The sequence below is a fragment of the Schistocerca americana genome, chromosome 2 (assembly GCF_021461395.2).
Source record: "Schistocerca americana isolate TAMUIC-IGC-003095 chromosome 2, iqSchAmer2.1, whole genome shotgun sequence".
Classification (NCBI taxonomy): Eukaryota; Metazoa; Arthropoda; class Insecta; order Orthoptera; family Acrididae; genus Schistocerca; species Schistocerca americana.
Genome location: NC_060120.1, coordinates 437,902,865 through 437,929,186, shown reverse-complemented (window position 1 = coordinate 437,929,186; position 26,322 = coordinate 437,902,865). Strand labels below are relative to the sequence as shown.

Genomic DNA, 26,322 nt, shown 5'->3' with positions numbered 1-26,322 from the left:
TATGGGACTTAACATCTGTGGTCATCAGTCCCCTAGAACTTAGAACTACTTGAACCTAACTAACCTAAAGACATCACACACATCCATGCCCGAGGCAGGATTCGAACCTCCGACCGTAGCGGTCACGTGGTTCCAGTCTGAAGCACCTAGAACCGCACGGCCACACCGGCCGGCCTAGATAAAATAGGAGCATGTCTGACCTCTTTGAGTATGCCCATACTGAAATTTGTATCAGCGATCATAAGGCAGGTGTAGCAACGATTACCAGTGTAAAAAGGTCAAATAAAGCTACTAGAAAGATTTACATGTTCATTAAGCTAGATAAAAAAGGAGTCATGTCATACCTCAAAGAGGAAAAAATAGCAGCAACAAGGAGTTTTGCAACGTAAACAAAAGTTGGCAAGCGTACTTTTAGATCTGAAAGACGATGTCTATTCAAATATCGCGTCATTCGCATAAAGGTGGCGCTAGTAGCGCCACCATTAAGGTGGAAGTCACATTGCTTTACGTAGACACTGTAACGGCCGTGAGTGTTAGTTATCTTTGAAATTGGGGTTTGTGGGTTGATGTTAGTCGATTTTATGGCGACAAAGACACCATTATCAACATCTCACTGAGTTTGAACGAGGTCGCGTAATAGGGCTACGAGAAGCTGGACGTTCCTTCTGCGACACTGTCTAAAGATCGGGCAGGAATGTAGCCACTTTACATGACTGTTGGCAGCGGTGGTCATAAGGATGTACGGTCGCAAGAACACCAAGGTCCGGACGGCCACGTGGCACTGCCGAGAGGGAAGACCATAGTATTCGGCTGTTGGCACTGGCGCATCGGGCTGCATCTGCAGCAGCAATTTGAGCAGCAGTTGCTACCACAGTGACACAACGAACTGTAACAAATACGTTACTTCAAGGACACCTCCGAAGCAGACACCATGTAGTGTGCATTCCACTGACCCCAAACCACCGCCATTTGCTACTTCACTGGTGACAAGCGATAGCTCGATGGAGGGCAAGGCGGCCGTCTGTTGTGTTTTCTGATGAAAGCTGGTTCCACCTCGATACCTGCATGACCGGGTACTGGTTAGAAGGAGACCAGTTGAGGGCCTGTAACTATCCTTTCTGCACGCTAGAGGCACTGGACCTACACAAGGAGTTACGGTCTGACATGAGATTTCGCCTGACAGCAGGAGCACTCTCGTGCCTGCCCAAACACCTCGATTGCAGATCTGTACGTCAGTCTGTTGATTTGCCCAGTTGTGCTGTCTTTCACGAACAGCATTCCAGGGGGTGTTTTCCAACAGGATAACTCTCGCCCACATACTGTTGGTAGCCCACCATACTGATTATCGACATGTTTCCTTGGCCTGCTTTATCACCAGATCTGTCTCCAGTAGAGCACATAAAGGACATCATCAGACGATAACTCCATCGTCATCCACAAACAGCGTTAACCGTCTCGGAATTGACCGTCCAAGCGCAACAGGCATGAAACCCCATTGCACAACCTGACATCTCGTACCTGAACAACAAAATGTATGCGTGTTCACATGCTTTCATGCGACGTTCTGTCGGTTATTAGTGTACCAGCATCCCACATTTTCATTGGTTTATTTCTCACTTTCAGTAGCCTGTGATCTTGCAATGTTAATCAGTTAAATGTGTATTCCAGAAATGTAATTACTCTACATTAATTATTTTCTGGTGTAGCGATTTTTTCCCCTCAGCTTATTTACCTGTATTCGTGCATGCAGAGGAACTGTGGCTCAAAGTTAAAAGAATGGCTGATCAGACATTAGACAGATATGTACCTACTAGAACAGTTCGTAATGGCAACGACCTTTCACAGTATAGAATCACTATAAGAAATGTTTTAAAGAGACAGCGACTACTGTATTGTAGATGCAAGACAAAGCATAAGGCTGTAGATAGAGTGACGCTAAATGATAAACACTGGGCTGTCTAAATGATGGCCGCGGTGGCCGATCGGTTCTAGGCGCTTCAGTCCGGAACCGCGAGACTGCTACGGTCTCAGGTTCGAATCCTGCCTCGGGCATGGATGTGTGTGATGTCCTTCGGTTAGTTACGCTTAAGAAGTTCTACGTTCTATGGGACTGATAACCTTAGATGTTAAGTCCCATAGTGCTCAGAGCCATTTGAACCAGTATTGAGCTGTATATATGGTTCTCGGGCGAGACGTCGGATGTCATAGTGAAAACTCCACAATATTATTTCGTCAGCGCAACTGGCCGACATCTTCAGGTGCGACGAACACACTGCTAAGGCAGGTTTTTTTTTACTTTATTGTTATTTTAAAACCTGTACAAATCAGGTAGGCTGGCAGCGGCACACTACGCCGCTCTTCAGCCATAGCATTTACAATAGTGACGGGCAAAAGAGAGAGGTCACAGAGACACAAAAAACACGGAGTCGTTCACACGTGGCGATAACAACACTGAAAACACGTTGGCACGGCGCACAGAACACTGATGAATCCGACGGCACAAGTGAACGTAGTAGTGGGACGGCGGACACCAAAAAACACTAAACGACGTCACACACACGAGACACAGAAGGCGATGATCTCCGGCGCGCGAATGTTCACTATGCGTGTGCAAGTCCAGGGACCTGCCAAGAGAGGAGGAGGAGGAAGGGGAGTGGGAGAGCGAGTGGGGAGAGCAGAGATACCACGGGCAGGGGAGAGAGGGGGAGGGAGGCAGGGGGAGAGGAAGCCCGGGGGAAGAGGGGGGAGGGAGGGGACGTGGAAAAGGAAAAAGAAGGGAAGAGAAGAGAAGGGAGGGAGGGTGCCGAAAGGAAAGGACACCGGAAGTGGGGGGCGGGGCAGGGTCAAAGTTGATAGGAGGGGTAGATGGAGGGGACGAGGACATCATCAGAGAGAGGGAGCTGGCGGAAGCCACCTTGGGAGAGGGTAAGGAGGGTGGAGAGATGGAGACCGGGCGGGACGTGGGAACACAGGCGCGGCAGCGGGCGGGGATGGGAGAGGATCGGGGATACGAATGGGTGAGGAGGATCAAGTTTACGGGAGGTGTACAGGATCCGTATCCTTTCAAGGAGGTGGGGGAAGGGGATGAGATCATACAGGATCCTCGTGGGGGAGGGGAGACGGATGCGATAGGCGAGGCGGAGAGCATGGCGTTCAAGGATTTGGAGGGATTTATAAAAGGTAGGGGGAGCGGAGATCCATGCTGGATGGGCGTAACAAAGGATAGGGCGGATGAGGGATTGATAGGTGTGGAGGATGGTGGAGGGGTCCAGACCCCACGTACGGCCGGAAAGGAGCTTGAGGAGACGGAGTCGGGAACGTGCCTTCGCTTGGATTGTCTGGAGATGGGGAGTCCAGGAGAGGCGACGGTCGAGGGTGACGCCAAGGTACTTAAGGGTGGGAGTGAGGGCGATGGGACGGCTATAGACGGTGAGATAGAAAGCAAGGAGGCGGAAGGAAGGGGTGGTTTTGCCTACAATGAACGCCTGGGTTTTGGAAGGATTGACCACTGGTTGCACCAAGCGGTGAACCGGTCAAGATGGGATTGGAGAAGGCGTTGGGAGCGTTGCAGGGTGGGGGCAAGAGCAAGGAAGGCGGTGTCATCGGCAAACTGGAGAAGGTGGACGGGGGGTGACGGCGGCGGCATATCCGCCGTGTACAACAGGTACAGAAGGGGGGAGAGGACGGAGCCTTGGGGCACACCGGCGGAGGGGAAAAAGGTGTAGGAATCTGTGTTATGGATGGTGACATAGGAAGGACGGCGGGAGAGAAAGGAACCGATCAGACGGACGTAGTTAATGGGAAGGGCGAAGGTTTGGAGCTTGAAGAGGAGACCGGAATGCCATACGCGGTCATAAGCGCGTTCGAGGTCAACAGAGAGGAAGATTGCGGAGCGACGGGAATTGAGCTGTTCGGAAAGGAGATGAGTGAGGTGAAGGAGAAGATCGTCGGAAGAGAAGGACGGCCGAAAGCCACACTGGGTAACGGGAAGGAGGCGGTGGTGGCGGAGATGCTGGTGGATGCGTCGGGTGAGGATAGATTCCAGGACCTTGCTGAAGACCGAGGTAAGGCTGATGGGACGGTAGGAGGAGACGGCGGACGGCGGTTTGCCGGGTTTAAGGAACATGAGGATACGGGAGGTTTTCCACAGGTCGGGGTAGCTAAGGCAGGACCAGGGCCCCCTATTTATGCCAGTTTTAGGCAGGAAGTGCGCATGCGTGGAGGCGCCAAATTCGATGGCCAATAGCGACGATATCAACTGATAGCTGGAAGGACAGTAACGCCACCTACAGGATGAAGAACCAAATACTTCGGCGCACGCGCGGAGGCTGCCGCCGCTGCTCTGCGCTGCCATCGGCAGCCCCAGCGACCTCTGTCGGAAGCCGCAAGGGCGGAGGCTGCCGCTGTTACTCTGCGCTGCCATCGGCCGCCCCAGCGACCTCTGTCGGAAGCCGCAAGCAAAACTGCGCGTCCACGCAGGCGCCTTGATTATCCTCCCGTTGTCAACAGAATATTTATGTTGCTGGCGAATCGTCGTCCATCTTATGACCAATAGTATTCCTCTCTGCTCGAAGCGACTTCAATATGGCCAGTGCTGGATCCCATGCTGAACTAAGCTGAAAGCCCGTGTCTCTGTTTGCAAGATTCGTCGAGCTACGTATTTCCACTACTTCCTTAATAACACTGTCCCAGTACGAACTCGTCGTCCTGGTAGAAAATGTTGAAACTGAGACTGTTTACTACATTAAAGGATGAAAGATCTGTTTATAAAGCTCCACTCACATCTGGACTTGTTTAGATATTTTACGTCTCATAACAACCTTTTGTAGAGTCTAAAACCAATGGAATAACAGTTGTTAACAGTAATTACTTTGAAAAAAAGCTAACATAGTTCTACATGGCTATACGATGTTGTAAGCGGAATCGATCCTCAGCAGCCTGCCGTCATAATCCGCTGCGGAGCCTCTCTGTGTGTAGTAAAACGCCAGTCTGTAATGTTTAACAGTGTTCTGCAGTTAGTCTACTGCGGTAACAAGCTCCTAAATGCATGGTTATTGTGTTATGTATGAAAAAAAGAAAACTTGAAACGTAGGCCATCGAAGTCGAGAAACGAAAACTGGAATAAATGGCGTAGACAGCAGCCATAAAAGAACGAAAAGCGATGTCACAATCACGTGATCAGTTTTTAAGCTCTTAACACTTAATGCGTTAAGTCTGTTTGACATATTGACTCCTTTGGATATGTAAATCCTTGAAAGAAAGGCAGTGCGGCCTCTAGGTAATGTATAGCTATTCTTTGCATTCCTCTTACTAGATTTTGTCCTTAGTCTTAACATTACTAAAAGAAACCACTGAATATGTGGTGCCTTTGCTGGCCAAGATAATCGCAAATAACTATACGTTAGAGTACTGGTCGAACAATGTCGAAATCGAGATCATTTACTGCATTAAGGGATACCGGAAAGGAAACTCTATGCATCTAAGTGTGTCGAGAATGTTGTAGCTTGGAAACTGAGTGGATCGTATGTTTGACCGTGTGCAAAGACCGAAAAACAGCATTTATCACTGTACTCTGTGCCAGTCACTTCTATGTAGTATCAGTTAAGGAATAACTTATGGAACAGATGTTCTGTGGTGTTCCAGTTGTATTCTGTAGTTTGTGTACTGGTGTAATAATCCCATAAGCATGGTTAATGTCTTATGTATGCGAAAAAGAACTGGAAATGGAAGACATCGTAGCTAGGAAATGAAAAACTGAAGTATATGGCGTAGACAACTGCCAAAAGAAAGGACATATACACTGTTATTGGAAAAAGAAGACGCAATTGCATAATGCACAAGCAATTTTTAAATATTACTTTAAACGTAGGGACATATTAACATTTAGTGTAAAATAGCAAAGATAGGTGTCCATTTATTGGAGTAGCGGTAGAAAATGCAGGAATAAAGTTGTTGCACACGTAGCAACATAGCAACGGATTCTTGCAGAATTTAAAACTGTTGGGGTAATAGCTTTTAATGATAATTTGTTTTGCAAAAAGATTATTAACTTAAAGTTATACATAGAAATTCCGCAAAAATGTGGAATAGAAGAGGTATTAGAATACATTATGTGGAGTATTTTGAACAACAGCGCAATGGAGGATATGCTCTACACAATGTCTTTAGTGTGGACACCAGTGGGCAAGTACAGCTAGTCAGTTCCATGGCCACGCGTAGTCGTGAAAGTACTGAGTCAATCCTTTTAGCAGTCACAGACTCTGTAGAAACGCATTTGTGTACGGACAAGCTGAGATTTGTAGAAACGCGAATTCAGTCGAATATTAAATGTATACGCGCACAGAAGGCAATGCTATATGTATTCCCTTGTAGCAATACTTTCGATCTCTCGATACCCACAACCTAACCCTCTCACTACAGGTCTAGAATAGACAACAAGTTGTCTAACAACAGTGGGGCACTACATTTATTGGCAGCAGCACATGGTTGTAGACAGGCAAATGATAGTTGCGTTTGATACACTGTTTATATCTTTCTTGAGATCTACAAAATTCGCACTTCAAAAAAAGTTTTGCATCACCCTGTACAGAAAATTGGAATAGAGATCAATATAAAAATCATTTCCGCCCCTTTTATTGCTCATGAAAACCACACGTTGCATGTTGCACCGCCATACAGCGAGACTTTCAGAGGTGGTAGTCCAGACTGCTGTACACACTGGTACCTCTAATAGTCAGTAGCACGTCCTCTTGCACTGATGCATACCTATATTCATCTCGGCATACTGTCCGCAAGTCGTCCGTGAACAGCCCTTTTCAATCTATCCCAGGCATGTTCGATAGGGTTCATGCCTGGAGAACATGCTGGCCACTCTAGTCGAGTGATGTCGTTATTCTGAAGGAAGTCATTCACAAGATGTGCACGATGGGGGTGCTAATTGTCGTCCATGAAGACGAATGCCTCGCTAATATGCCGCCGATATTGTTGCACTATCGGTCAGAGGACGCCATTCACGTATCGTACAGCCGTTACAGCGCCTTCCATGACCACCAGCGGCACACGTCGGCCCCACATAATACCACCCTAAAACCGCAGGGAACCTCCACCCTGTTGCACTCGCTGGACAGTGTGATCAAGGCGCTCAGACTGACTGGGTTGCCTCCAGACACGTCTCCGACGATTGTCTCGTTGAAGGCATATGCGAAACTCGTCGGTGAAGAAAACGTGATCGCCTGAACACTTGCCTTGTTGAGAGCCCTTCCTGGCACAAAGTTACAATGTGGACGTGATCGAACTGCGGTATTGAGCGTGAAGGCATGTTTGAACCATAGACAAAACGAGCCGTGTACATCCTTCCTGGTGAAATGACTGGAGCTGTCGGACCTCCTCCGTCTAATAGGTGCTGCTCATGCATGGTTGTTTGCACCTTTGGGCGGGTTTAGTGACATCTCTGAACAGTCAGTAGGACTGTGACTGTGATACAATATCCACAGTCAACGTCTATCTTCAGTAGTTCTGGGAACTGGGGTGATTCAAAACTTTTCTTGATGTAACATTGCTTGACGGTATTTTGGACGTACTTAGTCAATACTTACAGCGAGGGCGTAATTGTGTTCTATATGCCGGTATAAAATGTAGCGACCGATTAAGTATTATGCCAATGTTAAGCAAGTGTACATGCCAGAGTTATGAAAAGTGCGCATGTGCTGTTATTGATTGACAGGATTGAATTTTTTTTTTCTTTCAGGGTGATTCACATGCCTATGTGGTTTTACGCAGACCACAATGTTATATCTGGCCTTCATAAGCCACATGTGAGTTTTTCTTGCTCTCTCACTCGCTTCATGCAGACTGTTAGTCCCACACAAGAAAATGAACGGGACGTTTTTTAGGAAATACAACTAGGTAAATTTTGTACTGTGATACGTTTTCGCTAGAGGCTGTAGCTTTCTAATTATTCAAGAAACACCTTCGAATGCAACCCAACTCCCACAGAAAGGCCCCTCCCAGAGGGGTATGGAAGGAGGAGTAAATTCCTGGAATGATGTCATTGGACAGAGCTGATGCTGATGTCAGTTCTGGGAATGCTGATGCTGACATCATGAACTCTTAGCCCAGAACCCACAGCGACCCCCAACTAGTAGGTATAGGAATCCAGCATTTCCATTCTAGGCAAGGTCCTGGTTTGCCATTTCCTTCGTCCAACCTGTGCATCTGTGTCGTGCGGATGACTCTGATGAGTGCTTGAACCGGGCAATGTTGAGATTGTGAAGGGTGAAGGGAAGGGAAGAGAGGGTGAAAGTGGTGCTGGCACTTGACCTACACCTCTCATGTAGCACCAAGGGGCAGCCGAACTAACGCTGCTATCGAATGGATGAATCGCTGTCAACAGTATCACATGCCCTCATTTCACGAGTCACTGTGGGGACATTAGTGCAAAGACTGGCGATGGGGAACTTTTTGCAACCACCACTCCTCCCCTTGTGGGCCAAATACTGGCACTGGAAGTTTTTCACCACCAATATTCAAAGAAGATGGTTCAAATGGCTCTGAGCACTAAGCGACCTAACTTCTGAGGTCATCAGTCGCCTAGAACTTAGAACTAATTAAACCTAACTAACCTAAGGACATCACATGCATCCATGCCCGAGGCAGGATTCGAACCTGCGACCGTAGCGGTATTCAAAGAAGAACAACGGTAATGATTTACATCAAATTAAGGTACAACTTTGGTACTATGTATGTGTTAGACTGTTAGTCTACCCATGGTCTAGTGGGTTCAAATCCCGCAGCTGCTTAAATTTTGATTAATAATCAGCATTGGCGGCTGAAGACTTCGGGCATAAAAAGTCACCTTCATTCTGCCAACGGTTTTGTCAAAGAGGGAGGAGGAGCGGACAGGGGTTCAGGGCACTCTCTTGTCCTAGGGGTGGGAAACTGCCCCTGAAGGAGGAAGAATCAGCGATGATCAACGGAATGAGGGTGCACAAGGCAATGGAAACCACTGCATTAAAGACACGTAACGTGTATCCACAGGACATTTTGCCTGTAGCTCAAGAAGTGTCATGATGATCTCTCCATTGGCAAAAGATTCCGGAATAGTCTCCCATTCGGATCTCCGGGAGGGGACTGCCAAGGGGAAGTTACCATGAGAAAAAGATTGAATAATCAACGAAAGGGTAAAGTTCTACGAGTCGGGGAGTGGAATATGAGAAGCTTCAACATGGTAGGGAAGCTAGGAAACATGAAAAGGGAAGTGCAAAGGCTCAATCTAGAAGTAGTAGGAGTCAGTGAAGTGGAAAGAAGACAAGGGTTTCTGGTCAGATGGGTATAGGGTAATATCAACAGCAGCAGAAAATGGTATAATGGGAGCAAGATTCGTTATGAATAGGAATTTAGGACAGGGAGTGTGTTACTGTGAACAGTTCAGTGACGGGTTGTTCTAATCAGAATCGACAGCTAACCAACACCGACAGGTATACATGCCGACGTCGCAAGCTGAAAATGAAGAGATAGAGAAAGTGTTTGAGGATATTGAAAGGGTAAGACAGTATGTAAAGGGGAATAAAAATCTAATAATCGTGGGGGACTGGAGCACAGTTGTAGGGGAAGGAGTAGAAGAATAGCATAATATGGGCTTTGGACAAGGAATGAGAGAGAAGGAAGACTACTTGAGTTCTGTACCAAGTTTCAACTAGTAATAGCGAATACTCTGTTCAAGAAGCACAAGAGGAGGAGTTATACTTGGAAAAGGCCAGAAGATACGGGAAGATTTCAGTTAGATTACATCATGGTCAGACAGAGATTCTAAAATCAGATACTGGATAGTAAGGTGTACCCAAGAGCAGATATAGAATCAGATCACAATATAGCAGTGAAGAAGAGTCGGCTGAAGTTTAAGACATTAGTCAGGAAGAATCAATACGCAAAGAAGTGGGATACGGAAGCACTAAGGAATGACGAGATGCAGTTAAAGTTCTGTAAGGCTATAGATACAGCAAGAAGGAATAGCTCTGTAGGCAGTACAGCTAAGAGGAATGGACATCTCTAAAAGGGGCCATCACAGAAGTTGGGAAGAAAAAATAGGTTCGAAGAAGGTAACTGCGAAAAAACCATAGGTAACAGAAGAAATACTTCAACTGATCGATGAAAAGAGGAAGTACAAAAATATTCCGGGAAACTCAGGAATACAGAAATACAAGTCGCTGAGGAATTAAATAAATAGGGAGTGCAGGGAAGCTAAGACGAAATGGCAGCAGGAAAAATGTGAAGACATCCAAAAAGAAGTGATTGTCGGAACGACAGACTCAGCATATAGGAAAGTCAAAACAACCTTCGGTGACATTAGAAGCGAGGGTGATAAGATTAAGAGTGCAACGGAAATTTTATTGTTAAATGCAGGCGAGAGAGTGGATAGGTGGAAAGAACACATTGAAAGCCGCTATGAGGAGGAAGATTTGTCTGATGTGATAGAAGAAGAAACAGGAGTCGATTTAGAAGAGATAGGGGATCCAGTTTTAGAATCACAGTTTAGAAGAACTTTGGAGGACTTAGGATCAAATAAGGCAGAAGCGATAGATAACATTGCATCAGAATTTGTAAAATCATTGGGGGAACTGGCAACAAAACGGCTACTCACGTTGGTGTGTAGAATGAATGAGTCTGGCGACATACCACCAGAGTTAAGGAAAAGCATCATCCAAACATTTCCGAAGACTGCAAGAGCTGACAAGCGAGAGAATTATCGCACCATCAGGTTAACAGCTCATGCATCCAAGTTGCTTACAAGAATAATATACAGAAGAATGGAAAAGAAAATTGAGGATGCGCTAGATGACGATCAGTTTGGCTTTAGGAAAGGTAAAGGCACAAGAGAGGCAATTCTGACGTTGCGGTTAATAATGCAAGCAAGACTACAGATAAAAATCAAGACATGTTCGCAGGACTTGTCGAGGTGAAAAAAGCATTCGACAATGTAAAATGTTGCAAGATGTTCGAAATTCTGAAAAAAGTAGGGGTAAGCTATAGGGATAGGGTCATATACAATATGTACAACAGCCAAGAGGGAATAATAAGAGTGGACCACCAAGATCAAAGTGCTCGTATTAAAAAGGGTGTAAGACAAGTATGTAGCCTTTCGCCCCTACTGTTCAATCTGTACATCGAGAAAGCAGTGATGGAAGTAAAAGAAAGGTTCAGGAGTGGAATTAAAATTCAAGGTGGAGGATATCAATGATAAGATTCGCTGATGACTGCTATCTTGAGTGAAAGTCAAGAAGAATTACCTGATCTGTTGAACGGAATTAACAGTCTAATGACTACAAAATATGGATTGAGAGTAAATCGAAGAAAGACGAAGGCAATGAGAAGTAGTAGAAATGAGAACAGCAAGAAACTTATCATCAGGATCGATGGTCACGAAGTAAATGGAGTTAAAGAATTCTGCTACCTACGCAGAAAAATAACCAATGACGGACGGAGCAAGGAGGTCTTCAAAAGCAGACTAGCAATGACAAAAAGTGCATTCCTGGCCAAGAGAAGTCTACTAATATCAAATATCGGCCTTAATTTGAGGAAGAAATTTCTGAGAATGTACGTCTGGAGTACAGCATTGTATGGTAGTGAATCATGGACTGTGGGAAAATCGGAAGAAAAGAGGTGCATTTGAGATGTGGTGTTACAGACGAATGTTGAAAATTAGGAGGACTGATAAGGTATCGAATGAGGAGGTTCTGCGCAGAGTCGGAGAGGAAAGGAACATGTGGAAAACACCGATAAGGAAAAGAGACATTATGATAGGACATCTGTTAAGACATCAGTGAATGACTTTCACGGTACTAAAGGAGCTGTAGAGAGCAAAAACTGTAGAGGAAGGCAGAGATTGGAATACATCCAGCAAATAATTGAGGACGTAAGTTTCAAGTGCTACTCTGAGATGAAGAGGTTAGCACAGGAGAGGAATTCGTGGAGGGCCGCATCAAACCAGTCAGAAGACTGATGACCAATTTAAAAAAGTCGTTAGTGTATACCAGTGCTGTCATTAAAACTTCGCTAAAAATGTTTGCATATTATACCTGTTTCCTACTTCTGCTAGTGAGAAGGTTGACGTGTTAGTTGTGGCAGAATACCGTGCTGACTGAGCGTGACTGGACTGTGTAGCTCGTCGCGTCCAAAGCGCAGAGTCACGTGCTTTACCTTCCCGCAGCCGACAGGCCCCACGACGGCGCACAGCAGGCCCGGGCGGAGGCTGAGGTCTATGCCGGAGAGCGCAGGGTGATCGCCGTCCCACGTGGCCGACACGTGCTGCAGGCTCACCTCCCCGGCGGCGGCTCCCTGCGCCCTGTCCGCCACTGTCGCCTCTGGCTTCATAAGGAACTCCTGCACACCAGCGTAACACACCGTGTAGCACAGCACAGCTGTCGGGCATTTATGTCTGGACTGGTATTATCGTCCAAATGCAACGCAACTCGCAGAAATCGTTTCGAACACACAAAGACTGTCAGGTGAAGCACTTCTCAAACAGTAAAGGTGTGCTGATTTGAATGAACGATGATGTTTCGCAGCTACATTTACTCTGCAAGTAACGGTGTGGTGTGACTGCCGTAACCTACAGCAATAAGTAAACGCTTTTGCTGTTACGAAATTTGCTGGCTATCAAATGTTAATACATCTTAATCAGGCTACAAGAAATTAAGCGAAGTACGAGTGTCATTTCAAAAGTCCTGCATCTGCGTATGTGCGACTGTTATGGTAGCTGTGTCATGAGATATTCAGTTTTAAAATGCAAGATGAAACCGAGTCAAGTCGGATCACACATAGCGAGCAGCGTTTCTAAATTACATCCGACTTCCTACGTGGAAAGAACCCAACGGAAATTTACAGCTCTTTGAGAGAGGTGTGTGAAAATGATGTAGTGGATTGTAGCACAGTATCACGGTGGTATTCACGTTTCAAGCCAGGAAGTGGAAGGTTATCAGATGCAACAGATTAAACCTTCAAAGTTATTGTTAATGACATTGTGAGAGAGGATAGTCGAAAAACGTGTGGGGGAATTGCATTTAAGGTCGGAATGTCCTTCACTTTAATTTACAGAATCGTAACTGAAAAGTTAAAAATGAGAAAAGCTGCTGCCAGATGGGTCTGTGTGATCTGAGTGAAGAACAGAGAGTAGACTGCAAAAAAATCTCAAAAGAATGGCTTCAACGTTATCGAACAGAAGTAGAGCAGTTTCTGAAAAGGACTGTTCCACTTGATTAAACCTCGATACGAGATTTTGAGCCAGAACTGAAGTCTCATATGTCACATTGGAAAAGCTCCCACTCTCCGCACCCGTAAAAATTCCGGTGCCTACAAACAATGGTAAAACTGATTGTAGCCTTCGCGTATAACATGAATGGAGTGATAGCTACAGAGTGCCCCAGAGGACATCTGTATCAAGCACGTACTTCAAGTTGTTTCTGCAGAATGCCTCACATGCTTCCAGCTGGTGCCCTCATTTTGCACGATAATGCGGTGGTGGTTAGTGTTTAACGTCCCGTCGACAACGAGGTCATTAGAGACGGAGCGCAAGCTCGGGTTAGGGAAGGATTGGGAAGGAAATCGGCCGTGCCCTTTCAAAGGAACCATCCCGGCATTTACCTGAAACGATTTAGGGAAATCACGGAAAACCTAAATCAGGATGGCTGGAGACGGGATTGAACCGTCGTCCTCCCGAATGCGAGTCCAGTGTGCTAACCATTGCGCCACCTCGCTCGGTCACATAATGCAAGACCACATATTGCCCTACTAGTGAGAGAAACGCTCGACAAATACTTCCCCACCCACCATACAGTCCTGATATGTGCCCATTATACTTTCATTTGTTTTTAAAATTGAAGGAACAACCACATGGAAGCCCGCCTGGCTAGCCGCGCGGTTTTAATGCGCTGCTTCCTGAGCTGCGAATTAGTGTCGAGGTCCGGTATGCCGGCCAGCCTGTGGATGTTTTCTAAGGCGGTTTTCCATCTGCCTCGGCGAATGCGGGTTGGTTTCCCTTCATCCGCCTCAGTTACATTGCGTCGGTGATTGCTGCGCAAACACCATTTCCAAATACGCATACGCTATGATTAATCTACCACGTAAACATTTGGGGTTACACTCGTCTGGTGTGAGATGTTCCCGGGAGGGTGGGGGGTCCACTGGGGGCCGAACCGCACAATAACGCTGGGTTCGGTGTGGGGCGGCGGTATGTGTATGTGGGGGAAGGGGGGGAGGGACTGCTGTGGCCTGTTGTGGGGTTGTGAACTGCTGAGGGCTACGGCGAGACGAAGCCTCTCTGTCGTTTCTAGGTCCCCGGTTTAATACACAATACACTATTACTAAAATGTAGACTTTCACGGCCGGAAATATCATGTGCATTATATATACCGCAAACCCACGCACACGGACCGTTATTTGCACCGGGATTCGAACCACCACCCACAACAGAAGCGGGGTGTTATCAAGACGTTAGCGGACAGAGCTAGAAATATTTGTGAACCTGAGTTGCTCGACGCTGAGATGGAACATCTCCACAGTGCACTAATGAAGAACGGATATTCGTCCGCCGAAATAAATCGTGTGTTGAGGCAGCCACGCAGAAATCATACTGACGTACAGGCTACTGCAAAATCTAAGGTTTTCTTGCCGTTTGTTAAAAATGTAACGGATAGAATAGGGAGGATCTTGACGAAGCGGAATATTACCGTAATTTATAAGCCCACCAGGAAGATACAGGAATACCTTAAGCCTGCCAAGGACGCTCGCAAACCTTTGGAAAAAGCTGGAGTGTATAGGATCCCATGCAGCTGTGGTGATGTTTATGTGGGTACAACTAAAAGAACTGTTTCTAAACGTTTGGAAGAGCACAAGGGAAATTGTAGAAGAGGAGAAACGGAACGATCAGCTGTTGCGGAGCATGCTTTCCAGCCAGGGAACCACAATATTCGTTTCGAGGAGACGCAAGTACTAGAGGCCACAAGCGGATACTACGAAAGGCTCTACAGGGAGGCAATCGAAATCAATAAACACCCAAATAATTTCAACCGAAAGGAGGAGGGCGTGAAATTAAACGGTATATGGATGCCGGTGTTAAAGAAGATGTGTACCACCCGTCCGCTACTGGGTGATGGCAACGGCGATCGACGGCGACGGACAGCGGCCAATTGCACTGACGTTTCCAAAACACGTGACGTCACAGCGCGGCGTGGGAGCGCGCGGACACGGAATTTAGCGGCAGTCAGTAGCGAGCCAGTGGGTGTGTTGGACCTTCCATCGACCTACGGACCCCCTTGAAGATGTCTCCCGCAGTCGGAGACGAAACGTTGGGAACTGGGACAAAATTCATCAACCGACCACGGCATAACAGCCCGGATAATAATAATGGACATGACAATACACTGTGTGGAAAATGTTTTGATACGGTTGATAGAGCTTCCAGTGACCTGACCTGAGTAACCAGACAGCTCAACAATGAAGGTGCCCTATCCGAAATAAAAAGTTACCAAAAAGTTGGGAAGTTATCATAAGCAAGAATGGCTATTATATTGAAGGCCTGTAACGCTATTTGATAAAATCGATTATTTTCTTCAATTCTATCTCACAATGAGCAGAACCTTTGAAACGATCCTCGAAGATGCGGCACAAACAAGTTCCATAAGTTCAGCGCGTATCAGAACACAGAAAGCGACGCTCCTTAATGACATAACAAGTTCAGCGTGTCCCACACGGCATAAGCAACAGTGGCACAGATTTCCACAGGAAATTTTTCCGATCCCCATAACTGACACAATGTCATAGGAACCAATATTTCAGGTGTTGTAATAAATGTTTCGTACCACTGTTGACAGAATGCACCTTATGCGCCAGATCAGAAGACTATAAGCAGGGCGGTTCTAACTAGTAGTCGGTAATAAACGCTTCCAATTCTATCACATGTAGTCGAGCACTGTTACCACAGTCAAAATCCTCTACGATCATGTGCGTAAAGCTGGAGAAATGGCAGCAGTTGCATGGGGGGGGGTAACTAAAACGAGGCTGAAATTTTACTGTAGCAGATCGGCTCGAGAAAGGTGACTCATTTCGAGATATTAGAGTGCTAGAAATATGATTCATTAGTGGCTGTAATAAAGGACTTCTCCATAGGATCATACGCAGGTATGTGCTTGAATGCGAGGACTTGATTCAAAATCCGACACTGCATTTCTAGCGGATAGCATGGCACTAGAGATCTGGAAAGCTATTGCGCAATTCTTACAGCCTCACTCAGCACATCATCCACTGTTTGTGATCCTTCTCAATCAAGCATCGTCTATATCGCAGTCGATATATCACCGAACCTCTGACATGTCATAGAAAGAGAATGCTTTAAAATAATGGATAAGTATCTAGCCGAGGTGGCTTGAGGGGGTTGAAAATACCGATTTCATAACATGTTCCTTGGCAGAATAATTTTCTAAATTGGGAGCATCTGGTTTATAAAGTATGTGTTTGTGTTCTGAGATGTATAAAGGAGATGACTATGTCCAGTGGTAAGCATGGCTTGGATTTGACATGGAATACTGTGATAGCAAAGGGAAGAGTATGTCAAGCGATATTTCCAGAGCCGTGAGCAGGGTGTATTTCGGATACTTCCCTCATTGTCGAAAGTCATTGAATTGTGAGATAGCGATCAAATATATATGTGTTCGATTTGGTAGGATAATTCTGTCTATGCGTGGCCTGTGGTGGGAATGATTCAAGTTTCCCACTAATGGCGGGGGGCCATCTAAATGGAGAGGGCTGTTGCAATTCGGGAATGTTTTTGATTTAACCGTGTAATCGTCTAGACAACCGAATAGCGAATTAATATTTAGTATGTGTAGCTTTCGTGATCAAGTGGACATTTGACAAGGTTGAATATGGATGTGTGTTATGTCATTATTCTGTTATCATGTAAATTGTTCGGTCGAGTGCTTCTTCACATTTGACTTCTTATTTTGATGAGAGGAAGGCGACTGTGGTGTGTGCATCTAGCAGGTGGAAGACACGTTTGCCGGTTGTCTAGATATGAGAAAGACGTTGTTTGACTTTGTAAATTATAGGACGTGATTTGGAATCTGCTAAATGACGGAAATGTATATTCATGAGTGGAAATATCGGTTTAGACGTTAATGTGTTCACAGAGGCTATAAGTTTCTAAGTCGAATGTTAAGAACTATATAGATTTGTCTTTGGAGCTAATAGACATTTTTAAACTCTTCTCTGTCGAACAGCAGGATCTAGTGAGCTGAAAATTTTTCCCCTATCTTGTAGGTATAGGGTACAGTTTGAATGTTTGTGTCGCTGGTTTCGAGTGGCATAATTTTTTTCCAAAACAGGATAACACGAGTTGTCAGTTTTGGTGGAGTATCGCCGTTCTTGTGCAGTGCTATGCATATAGTTGTGTAATTAAAGCAGGATAAGTTGAGTTGCATAGTTAGTTTTTGCGATTTTAAGCCGTCCTTATGCGGCGCTATACATACAGTTGTGTAATTAGGATCGATCTTTGTGATTAATTATGTAATTAGGATGCATATTTGGGTCAGTTTCCTGAGCAAAATAAATAAAGTACTCTAACCTTTGTCTTCTGCATCTGGAGAGTTTCCACGCACGGGGGGGGGGGGGGGGGGGGTGGAGGGGAGGAGGGTGCACTTAGGCTTTCCATCCAGTAGAATCAGGGTTCGAGTGGTTGATAAGCTGGGCTTTTAACTTGCAGTGAGTGTTTGTACATTGAATTATTTTCGGATGATGAAGCGTTGTGAGCGTGTTTGCCTGCATTATTTCGGTGATCTATGAGTAGTTTGCATGTCTACATGGTATGTACTGGATTACTTTGGGAATTTACGAGTTGGGTTGTGTTGAGGGAGGAGACCAGACAGCGAGGACATCGGTCTCATCGAATTAGGGAAGGATGGGGGAGGAAGTCGGCCGTGCCCTTTCAAAGGAACCATCCCGGTATATGCCCGGAGCGATTTAGGGAAATCACGGAAAACCTAAATCAGGATGGGGTCGAACGAGGGGTTGAACCGTCGTCCTCCCGAATGCGAGTCCAGTGTGCTAGCCATTGCGCGACTTTGTAATTTATGAGCTGTTTGCATCTCGGCACATCAGTCTAAGGTATTATTATTTAGGAGTAGTTTTGAGGTCTGTAAACCATATATTGTGACTCTAAGCATGTTAGGGTGAGCATTTTGCATCGGCGTAATAAATAAATTAGAGGCAATCCGCAGTTAAATAAACTGTTCAAAAAAAAAATTAATAAAGTACACTCCCTCCTCTCTTCAGCAGCCCAGAACAGGCTGATTCCTTTTTTCACACCAATTCTCCTTCCCTCCAGACCTCTGGCATAGCGTAATAAACTAGGTGAGATCTGTAATTCGATGTATGCAGAAAATGTGGTTAGATGACCTTGAAAAGTAGTTGAAACTAAGATATTTGGAAGCGTAGCAAACACCTTTTCTTGCCTATATGAATGAGCAACCTCTAGTGGAGGCCACACCATACTAATCCCCCTCAGCAAAATTCATGCACATTTTCCAAGTGAATAGCAAACACATTTGATGGTGGTAGTGGCTCTAATGGTTGAAATAAAGACTTATGTCCAGAACTGAACGAGTGCATGTAATACAGCTATCAAAACACTGAGAAAGGGATATCTACGCCTCTTGTGGTGGTAACACAACACTAATGCTGTAGGTAGCTAATAAATTTAAACAAATTTAAAGAAATTTACACAAATTTAAAGAAATTTATAATAATTTAAACAAATTTATAGAAATTATATTCGAATTGAATGGAAACACCATACTAACTCCCATTAGGTACTAGAGCAAACTTTGTGAACAGAGTTGATGGTTGTAGTGCCTCTAATTGTTTAAATAAGGACTTATGTCCAGTGCATGTAATACAGCTATCGATATCTCAGCCTACTGTGGTGGTAACAGGGAACTAATGTTTAGGTTTATAATAATAATAAATAAATTTAAACAAATTTAAAGAAATTCAAACAAATTTATAGAAATTGAATTGAATGTAAGCTCTTAGAGCAAAACTGAGGAACATTTTCGAAGAGGATGACGAACACACTTGACGGTGGTACTGATTGTAGTTGTTTAATAAAGACGTACGTACAGTTCGTAGGAAGAGGTGAGTTAGGTTAGTGGAGGTAGCACAACTGCCCTTTCTTTGGCACCATTTTATTACGTTAGTAGAGGTAGCCCAATTGACCTAACTTACAGCCAAAATTCAAACTTCCCGCGAGTTCATAGGACAACGTGGTGGCGCCAGTTCCTAGGACGAGGTGACTTGGGTTAGTAGTGGTAGTCCAACTACCCTACCTTACGCCATTTTTGGATAACGGTACTCACGTCATCAGCTGACGCCACATGACATCACGTACTTGCGTCACGGTCGCCATATTGGATAACGGTACTTAGGGGCGACGCCGGCCTTCCGCCATCTTGGATAACGGTACTTCGGGGCCACGTCCTTGTTACACCACTAGTGAAGACAACTCCCTTTTCCCTGCTCTGTGACCATATTCTTACTTTCCCAGGCACCCGACTTGCGTAGTTGACTGTCTTTTAGCTTAGTGGCCGGCCCAGTGTAGGGGCCCCCAGATCTACAATGCCCATGTTTCTCCCACTGATAGGCCAACGGCCGTCAATCAGAGGTATATGAACAGGAAAGTGTTTTAGTTTGTTCCACACTATATCCCATACTACTTCAACATCACCGTAATACTCACTCTGTGAAACTACAAACGGCAGTCGAGTGTCGAAGCTTACAGAATGTAGGTGTAAGCCTCTGGGACATGAGATTAATGTCAAGATTCTAAGAAGATGGTTCGAACGGATCTGAGCACTGTGGGACTTAACTTCTGAGGTCATCAGTCCCCTAGAACTTAGAACTAATTAAACCTAACTAACCTAAGGACATCACACACATCAATGCCCGAGGCAGGATTCGAACCTGCGACCGTAGCGGTCTTCTAAGAAGAGAACAACATGATACTTACTGTTTGCTGGTTACGAGAAAGACCTTGGAAAGCTGGTCCCAGCGAACGGAACAAGGCGAGGTAGCAAACTTTGTCTATCACACTGAAAGCAGCTGAAGTTCAAGTTTTATAGTGGGACACATGATAAGGGGTGAATGTAACCAGATTTTATTCTGCCTAACCTTAATTTTCATGCTACTCAATAGAGATCAAGCGAATGACAGTATGGCATTTCATTCGACACAAAGTGGCAAATCCAGAGACCTTTTGAAATACTCTGTCCGGCTATTATTAACGGAGATATAGAGCAAATTAACACTCATAATTTTTCAGAGGCTACAGAAAACAGATTTAGTGAGAAGGTCAGATAGTTACAAAGACATAGGATACCTCAGATGAAAGATAATGTTTACAACAATGAGTAACTGAAATTCCATATCAGCAGTGTTTGTCCCTATCAAGCTATAGCGGTAATTAGTAAATACGCAATGTGGCCTGATAGCTGCGCATGTTGAAGTGCCGCTTCTGGAAAAGGAAGATGCGCTGGTCCCAGACCGAATCCACTCAGTAGATTAACGACGAATCTTGATGTGACGACCTGCCTGGATATAGGTTCTGTGCGGTTTCGCACGTTCCAGTAGGTGAATACTTGGGTGGTACCCAGTTAGTCGCTCAGTTACACGTTTGGCAAACCTTGAGAAAATTTTAGTTCACTTTCACATGACTAACACGACACGCAGACAAGTTGGGGTACACATGTTGAACTAGTAGTTACAAATCCGTAAATATCGGTGCCGACCCTGGACCGAAGCAGGACGGAGGCAAAATAAGAGGCAGAAAATACGCAACTGTGACCGTAATTCTTATTATACAGGACGCTTACGTACCACTGAGGCAATGAATCCGGGGCTGTGTAGGAAGTAATACTCCCGTAAGCAGGCTGTACCGCTACTTTATCTTCGCATATTGTTCAGCCGGCAGTGAGAAAACTAGTCAATGCGCGTTGGGCAGGCTGGTCCTGAAACACTCTTATAGGTGTAACAGACATTAGACTCCTGAGAATCCTCTTCAATTAGAGCCTCTGCATGATGTCAGAACAAACTGGTGATAGGTATGGAGATATTTTTGATAATAGGATTCGTGCCATCATTGAAAACACCTGGGTGTCATTCTCATAGTTTCTCTGGCAGTGTGTGATTTTGCGTTGTACTGCATGAAAGCCGTAGGTCTTTTAATAGCCGTTACTTGTCTGCAAAACGGTTGCACAGTTTTGTTCATAAAGCTAATAGAAGCTATGAGCTGCTGGGAAAAGATCAGTTCCGTAAATCGCGTAGTAGTGACTGCACACTATATTCTTGCTTTCAGATCACGCAGAGACCCTTCACGTAAATAATGAAGATTTTCGGAAATTCAACGCGATTCTTCTCTGTGTTTGTGTACTACGACAAAGTGAGGCATGGTCCGTCAAACAGAAAGAGCATTTCAGCCTTAACCTCTGCAAAACTCTCAAACTACAGTCTCGGTAGCACTACTGACGTAGAGCAACAGTACGTGTAATGGTCAATCTGGGCACTACACTGTGCACAGCCCTGAGGTCAAATGCTACTGACGCGTCATTCTCGATTGCTGATTGGAGCTACGATTTTCTCGGACTTCTCACCAAGGCTCCTCCTAACCCATCTGGCTTCCCCATTGGCTAAACAGATATTCCAACTATCACGCATGGAGCGTCGAGCCGGACCTTGATGCGCCGGCAACAGCCAGCCTGAGGTCTAGGACGACGCACACAGCTCTTGCGTCGTACGCGGAACACACCTGTACTACATTTAACGTAGCTATGACAGCAGCATGCCCTAAGCTCACAATTTTGCCTACTACCAACTTCTATAGTAATTAGTGCTAACATATACAGGGTGGGGCAAATAAAAGCGGCCCAGACGAATGGATACAATTTGATGTCAATTTGTGCGTGTAACCACACCTCGTGCATGCCCTCCCATGTGTTCCATTACACACATTGGAACACATTTACACAATCACCACACCTGACAGAGTTGTTAACAGAAGTCAGCCTAGCTGGCCATCCAGGTCACCCGATCTTTCAGTGTCCGATTACCTTGTGTGGGGAGGGACAACAGCCCCCACAGTCTTCAAGAATTGCAGCAGAACATTTCGGATAAGACCGCAGTAATTCCAGTTGTCCAGTTTCGACCCGCCTTCAGCAACTCGCTGACAGGGCCCAAAAGTGCTAAGAGACGAATGGTGGTCACTTTTAACATCTACTACGGTCAGGTTAGTATCGTATTTTCTTTCCTCTGCTGTTCAAAATGGTTCAAATGGCTCTGAGCACTATGGGACTCAACTGCTGAGGTCATTAGTCCCCTAGAACTTAGAACTAGTTAAACCTAACTAACCTAAGGACATCACAAACATCCATGCCCGAGGCAGGATTTGAACCTGCGACCGCAGCGGTCTTGCGGTTCCAGACTGCAGCGCCTTTAACCGCACGGCCACTTCGGCCGGCTTTCCTCTGCTGTATTTCTTTGTAACTTCGAACTCTGTTCTCCGGGCCACTTTTATTTGCCCCGCCCTGCATTTATTAAATAAATCCAAGTTGACTAAAACGGCAATAATGAAAATTAAGCGCTATTCAGTATTGGTGCACCATCATAAAGGACGAATGAAAACGTTGTCAAAAGTCAGTCTCAAACACAGGGAATAAGCGTAGATGCAACAATCACGATCGCCGTTCTAGGCAAGGTAGTAGTGGAGGTGGTTTTCCGCTGTCTTCCCCCAGTTTGCCATTACGTGTGGAGGGTGTATCTGCGTCGTATGGATGGCTGTGATGAGTGCTTGTATAGTGTAGTGTTTGGTTTGTCTTGTTATGGATGAAAGAAAGCGAGAGGCTGTCGCCACAAAGCCTACTTCTCTCGAGGAGGATCAACGGGGCTGCCGAGCTTGAAGTCCCCACACGACAGACGATCACCATCAACTGCACCGTTTGCCCTCACTTCAGGAGGCGCTGTGGAAAGGTTTGGAATGTAATCCAGGATATTGGCGTCAAGAATGGTGATCATGAACTTTACGCCACCATCTCTGCTTCCCTTGTCAGCCAAATACTACTAGTGAGAATTTCACCCACAACCAGGATTTGAACCAGCTTACCTCCGAATGGAGCGCCACCGCACGGGCATGCGTTAGCGACGTCGGCTACGCAGGTGGGTATACTGATGTGCGTATCTTTGTATATTTCCTTTGTGTAAAATATGTCAGGAGCAATTGTCATTCAGGTTCTTTGTTGTTAATCAGCGCTTCAAGAACCGCGTGAAGCGTCGTAATAACGCGTTGAGATGCTCACCTTTTGGCATATACAGGTGATTTTTTCCACCGTGTACAAACTCTATGGATCGATTGATGAGAGGATATGGAATAAAAAGATCTAATGGACTTATGTCCGGAAATGCGTGATTTCCGTGCTGGAAACCATTTATTCAATCATACTTTGTTACACAGTCTCCGGTCTAATACGCGCTGTACCATGCAGCCACAGTACAATATGCATGGTTTCCTCCTAGAGGCTGATACTGTTCCTCATACTTCATGCCCTAGCACCCTCTCCTGCCATAGTAATTGGTAATGGTGTGTCCAATTCACTTCCCTTGCTGGTTCACCTTTTGGTGCATGTGACACAGCGTTGTACACAATGGTTCCGTATTCAAATCCAGAGCTTCCCGACATGGTGCTTACTTACTGAAAGGTAAAGGTCAACGGCCAGCAGACAGCAATGTTGTAACGGGAGACCTATTCCCGCCGACAACAATCACAGCAGTATGTCTGCAACAGTGTTTTGTCTGCGACGGGGTCGTTTCAGGAAACATGAAATTATGAAGGGTGTACCCGAAATGTTCGGACACCAGGCTTGCAGGAAAACTTGATTAGCACTGTGGAAGGCGACCTCTGTGTCAGTACCAGGCAGTTGGTCCGCCAGTACAGGTAAGCCAGATGACCGTTTGGAACATTCTCCATGACAATTGTTAGTACCCTTATCACTTACAGCGTGTGCAGGGATTACTAACGATAGATTTTCCGCGTTGGGAGCAGTTACGTCACTGGTTTCTTCACAGATTAGGCCACCTTTACACGGAGTCTTCAATCTTCATAACAGTCATTTGTGGGATAGTATGCAGAGCCCCCATGGTATGGTGACAGCGAATCATCAGCATCGGTACAGCCGGAATGTGTGGGCCGGGATAACTGGTGACCTTATTCTGGGACCAGTCTCCCTTCCACTGGAAGAAGTGTCATGGACGATTCGAAGGGTTACGTGGCTGCTACATGATGGTGCTCCAGCCACTTCGCCGTTAACGTCCGGACGCGTCTCAGTCGTGTCTTCCCTGATCGATGGTTCCAACGAGGGGTCCATTTGTATGGCCTGCTCGTTCACCGGGTCTCAACCAGTGCGATTTCTGGTTATGGGTCACCTCAGAAGTATCGTGTATGCAGAGACCATGCCAGATGTGGAGACAATGCAGCAGCGTATTCCTGGTGCCTATGACACTGTTTGGATGCAGCCTGGCTGATGAGAACGCCTGAGACAGAACGTCACGTACACGCATGTGTTGAGGCACATGGAAACCATTTTCAGCACATGCACTGTGGCTGCATAGCACAGTGCGTATTAGACCGCAGTCTCCGTAACAATGTATGATTGAATAAATGGTCTCTTGCATGGAAACCATGGATTTCCGGACATAGGTGCATTAGACCTATTTCGTTCCGAATCCTCTCATCGATCAATCCCTAAAGTTTGTATACAGTGGAAAAAACCACTTCGTTAACTATGTGTCAGTTATGTTTAATGGGCCATTTTTAACCTTAGCTAAGGTGATTCGATGACAGTGAGTTGTGTGAATACTGGGAACGTTCATGATATTATTTTGAAGACATGCTGATTGGATGTGTGTTTAGCGTCGACGCTCATATGGCTTGGGACTCTGTTTCTGAACGGTGTGCTCACAGTGACCTATCGCTGGATTTAGAAAATTCGCAATTGTTCGGTGTTAGACTTGATGTTATCTCGGACTCGGCTATCGAGAAGGCACGCTGCTTCGCGATTCTTAGGCGAAATCGCAAATGACATTCTGAGTTAGCGAAAGACTATTACTGACTTGTACGGCTGGGCTATGTGGCGACGTAACTGCACTTACAGTTATTTGAAAACAAGTGGTCGAGTTTATCAAACGACCTCATCTCTCCCGTGGCTCATGCAGTTTTACTGTCTGTACCAGTGAACGTTCGCTTACATGAAAATTAAACGTGGAGGGAGAAAGGAAAGGAAAGGGATACTGATGGAAGCTGCATCAGGGCATTACTTGGAATCGGCGGCGATGAGTGAATTGTGTACCAGACTTTGATTCGACCGCGGAATCCCGGTGCTTCAGTCACTGCACCGTCCGGAGGAAAGTGATTAAGGCAACAGGGCGGACTATGTCGGCACGCCTCACGGCCGACCCACGTTCCCACTGAGCGCCACGTGTCCGAAAGAACAGACACCGCGCATTCCTGTAATTGAACGTTCTCTCTTACATTGGACATTAATTCAAACAAAACTGCAGTATTAATTGAAGAAGTTACATTATTTGTGCAAGCTTCAGCGTGTGGCAGTACACGTGATGTAATTCAACTGAACTTGTTCATTCAAATCCTTAACAATGCTACATTAGAATTATTTGGGTTAAACGACTTAACGTCATTTATTCCACTTCCTTATGAGGGAAAATAATCTATTTTGTTATTCGTACAAAATGTATCTTGCTGCCATAGTAATCATATTTTAATTATTTCCTATAACACGAAGTCTATCAAACTTAGGGCTGTTACCTCCTATTACAAAATGATTTCATTAACTTTTTCCAAATTTCCTCTTTCATTGCTGTTCCAACTATGTGCTGGAATTTTTTGATAATAGAATAGCCTGAGAATTGTACTGAGTAACGAAACCAGTAGCCAGTAGGCCAAATATAACAAATGCAACTGTAGACCTTATTTTAACCCTGTCATTCCTGCAGGTGGGGCTCCAGAGTCTCATAACGTCTGTTATGCAGAGTGCAACAAGATCCGGTGCTTCCTTTGTCGGGGAATGTATTGAAGATTATGGGGTGTTTTAGGAGGGTAGTCTGAGAAGTTCACAGTCAGAAAATTAGTGAAAATAAGAATTTGCGTTTTCAGAAACTTTTTATTTTCAGTACAATCTTCTGTAGCTATCGAAAGCAATCTCAGTGGCGGTTAGT

The 26,322-nt window shown here is 45.4% G+C and overlaps 1 protein-coding gene across 1 annotated transcript in view; it reads right to left on the bottom strand.

The window, feature by feature from the left end:
- LOC124594074 (ATP-binding cassette sub-family C member 4-like) overlaps positions 1 to 26,322 on the bottom strand; it is a 296,842-nt gene that overhangs the window by 179,773 nt on the left and 90,747 nt on the right. The window contains exon 9 of the mRNA XM_047132424.1: positions 12,196 to 12,378. Coding sequence (XP_046988380.1) covers positions 12,196 to 12,378 — 183 coding nt within the window. The remainder of the gene's footprint in view (positions 1 to 12,195; positions 12,379 to 26,322) is intronic.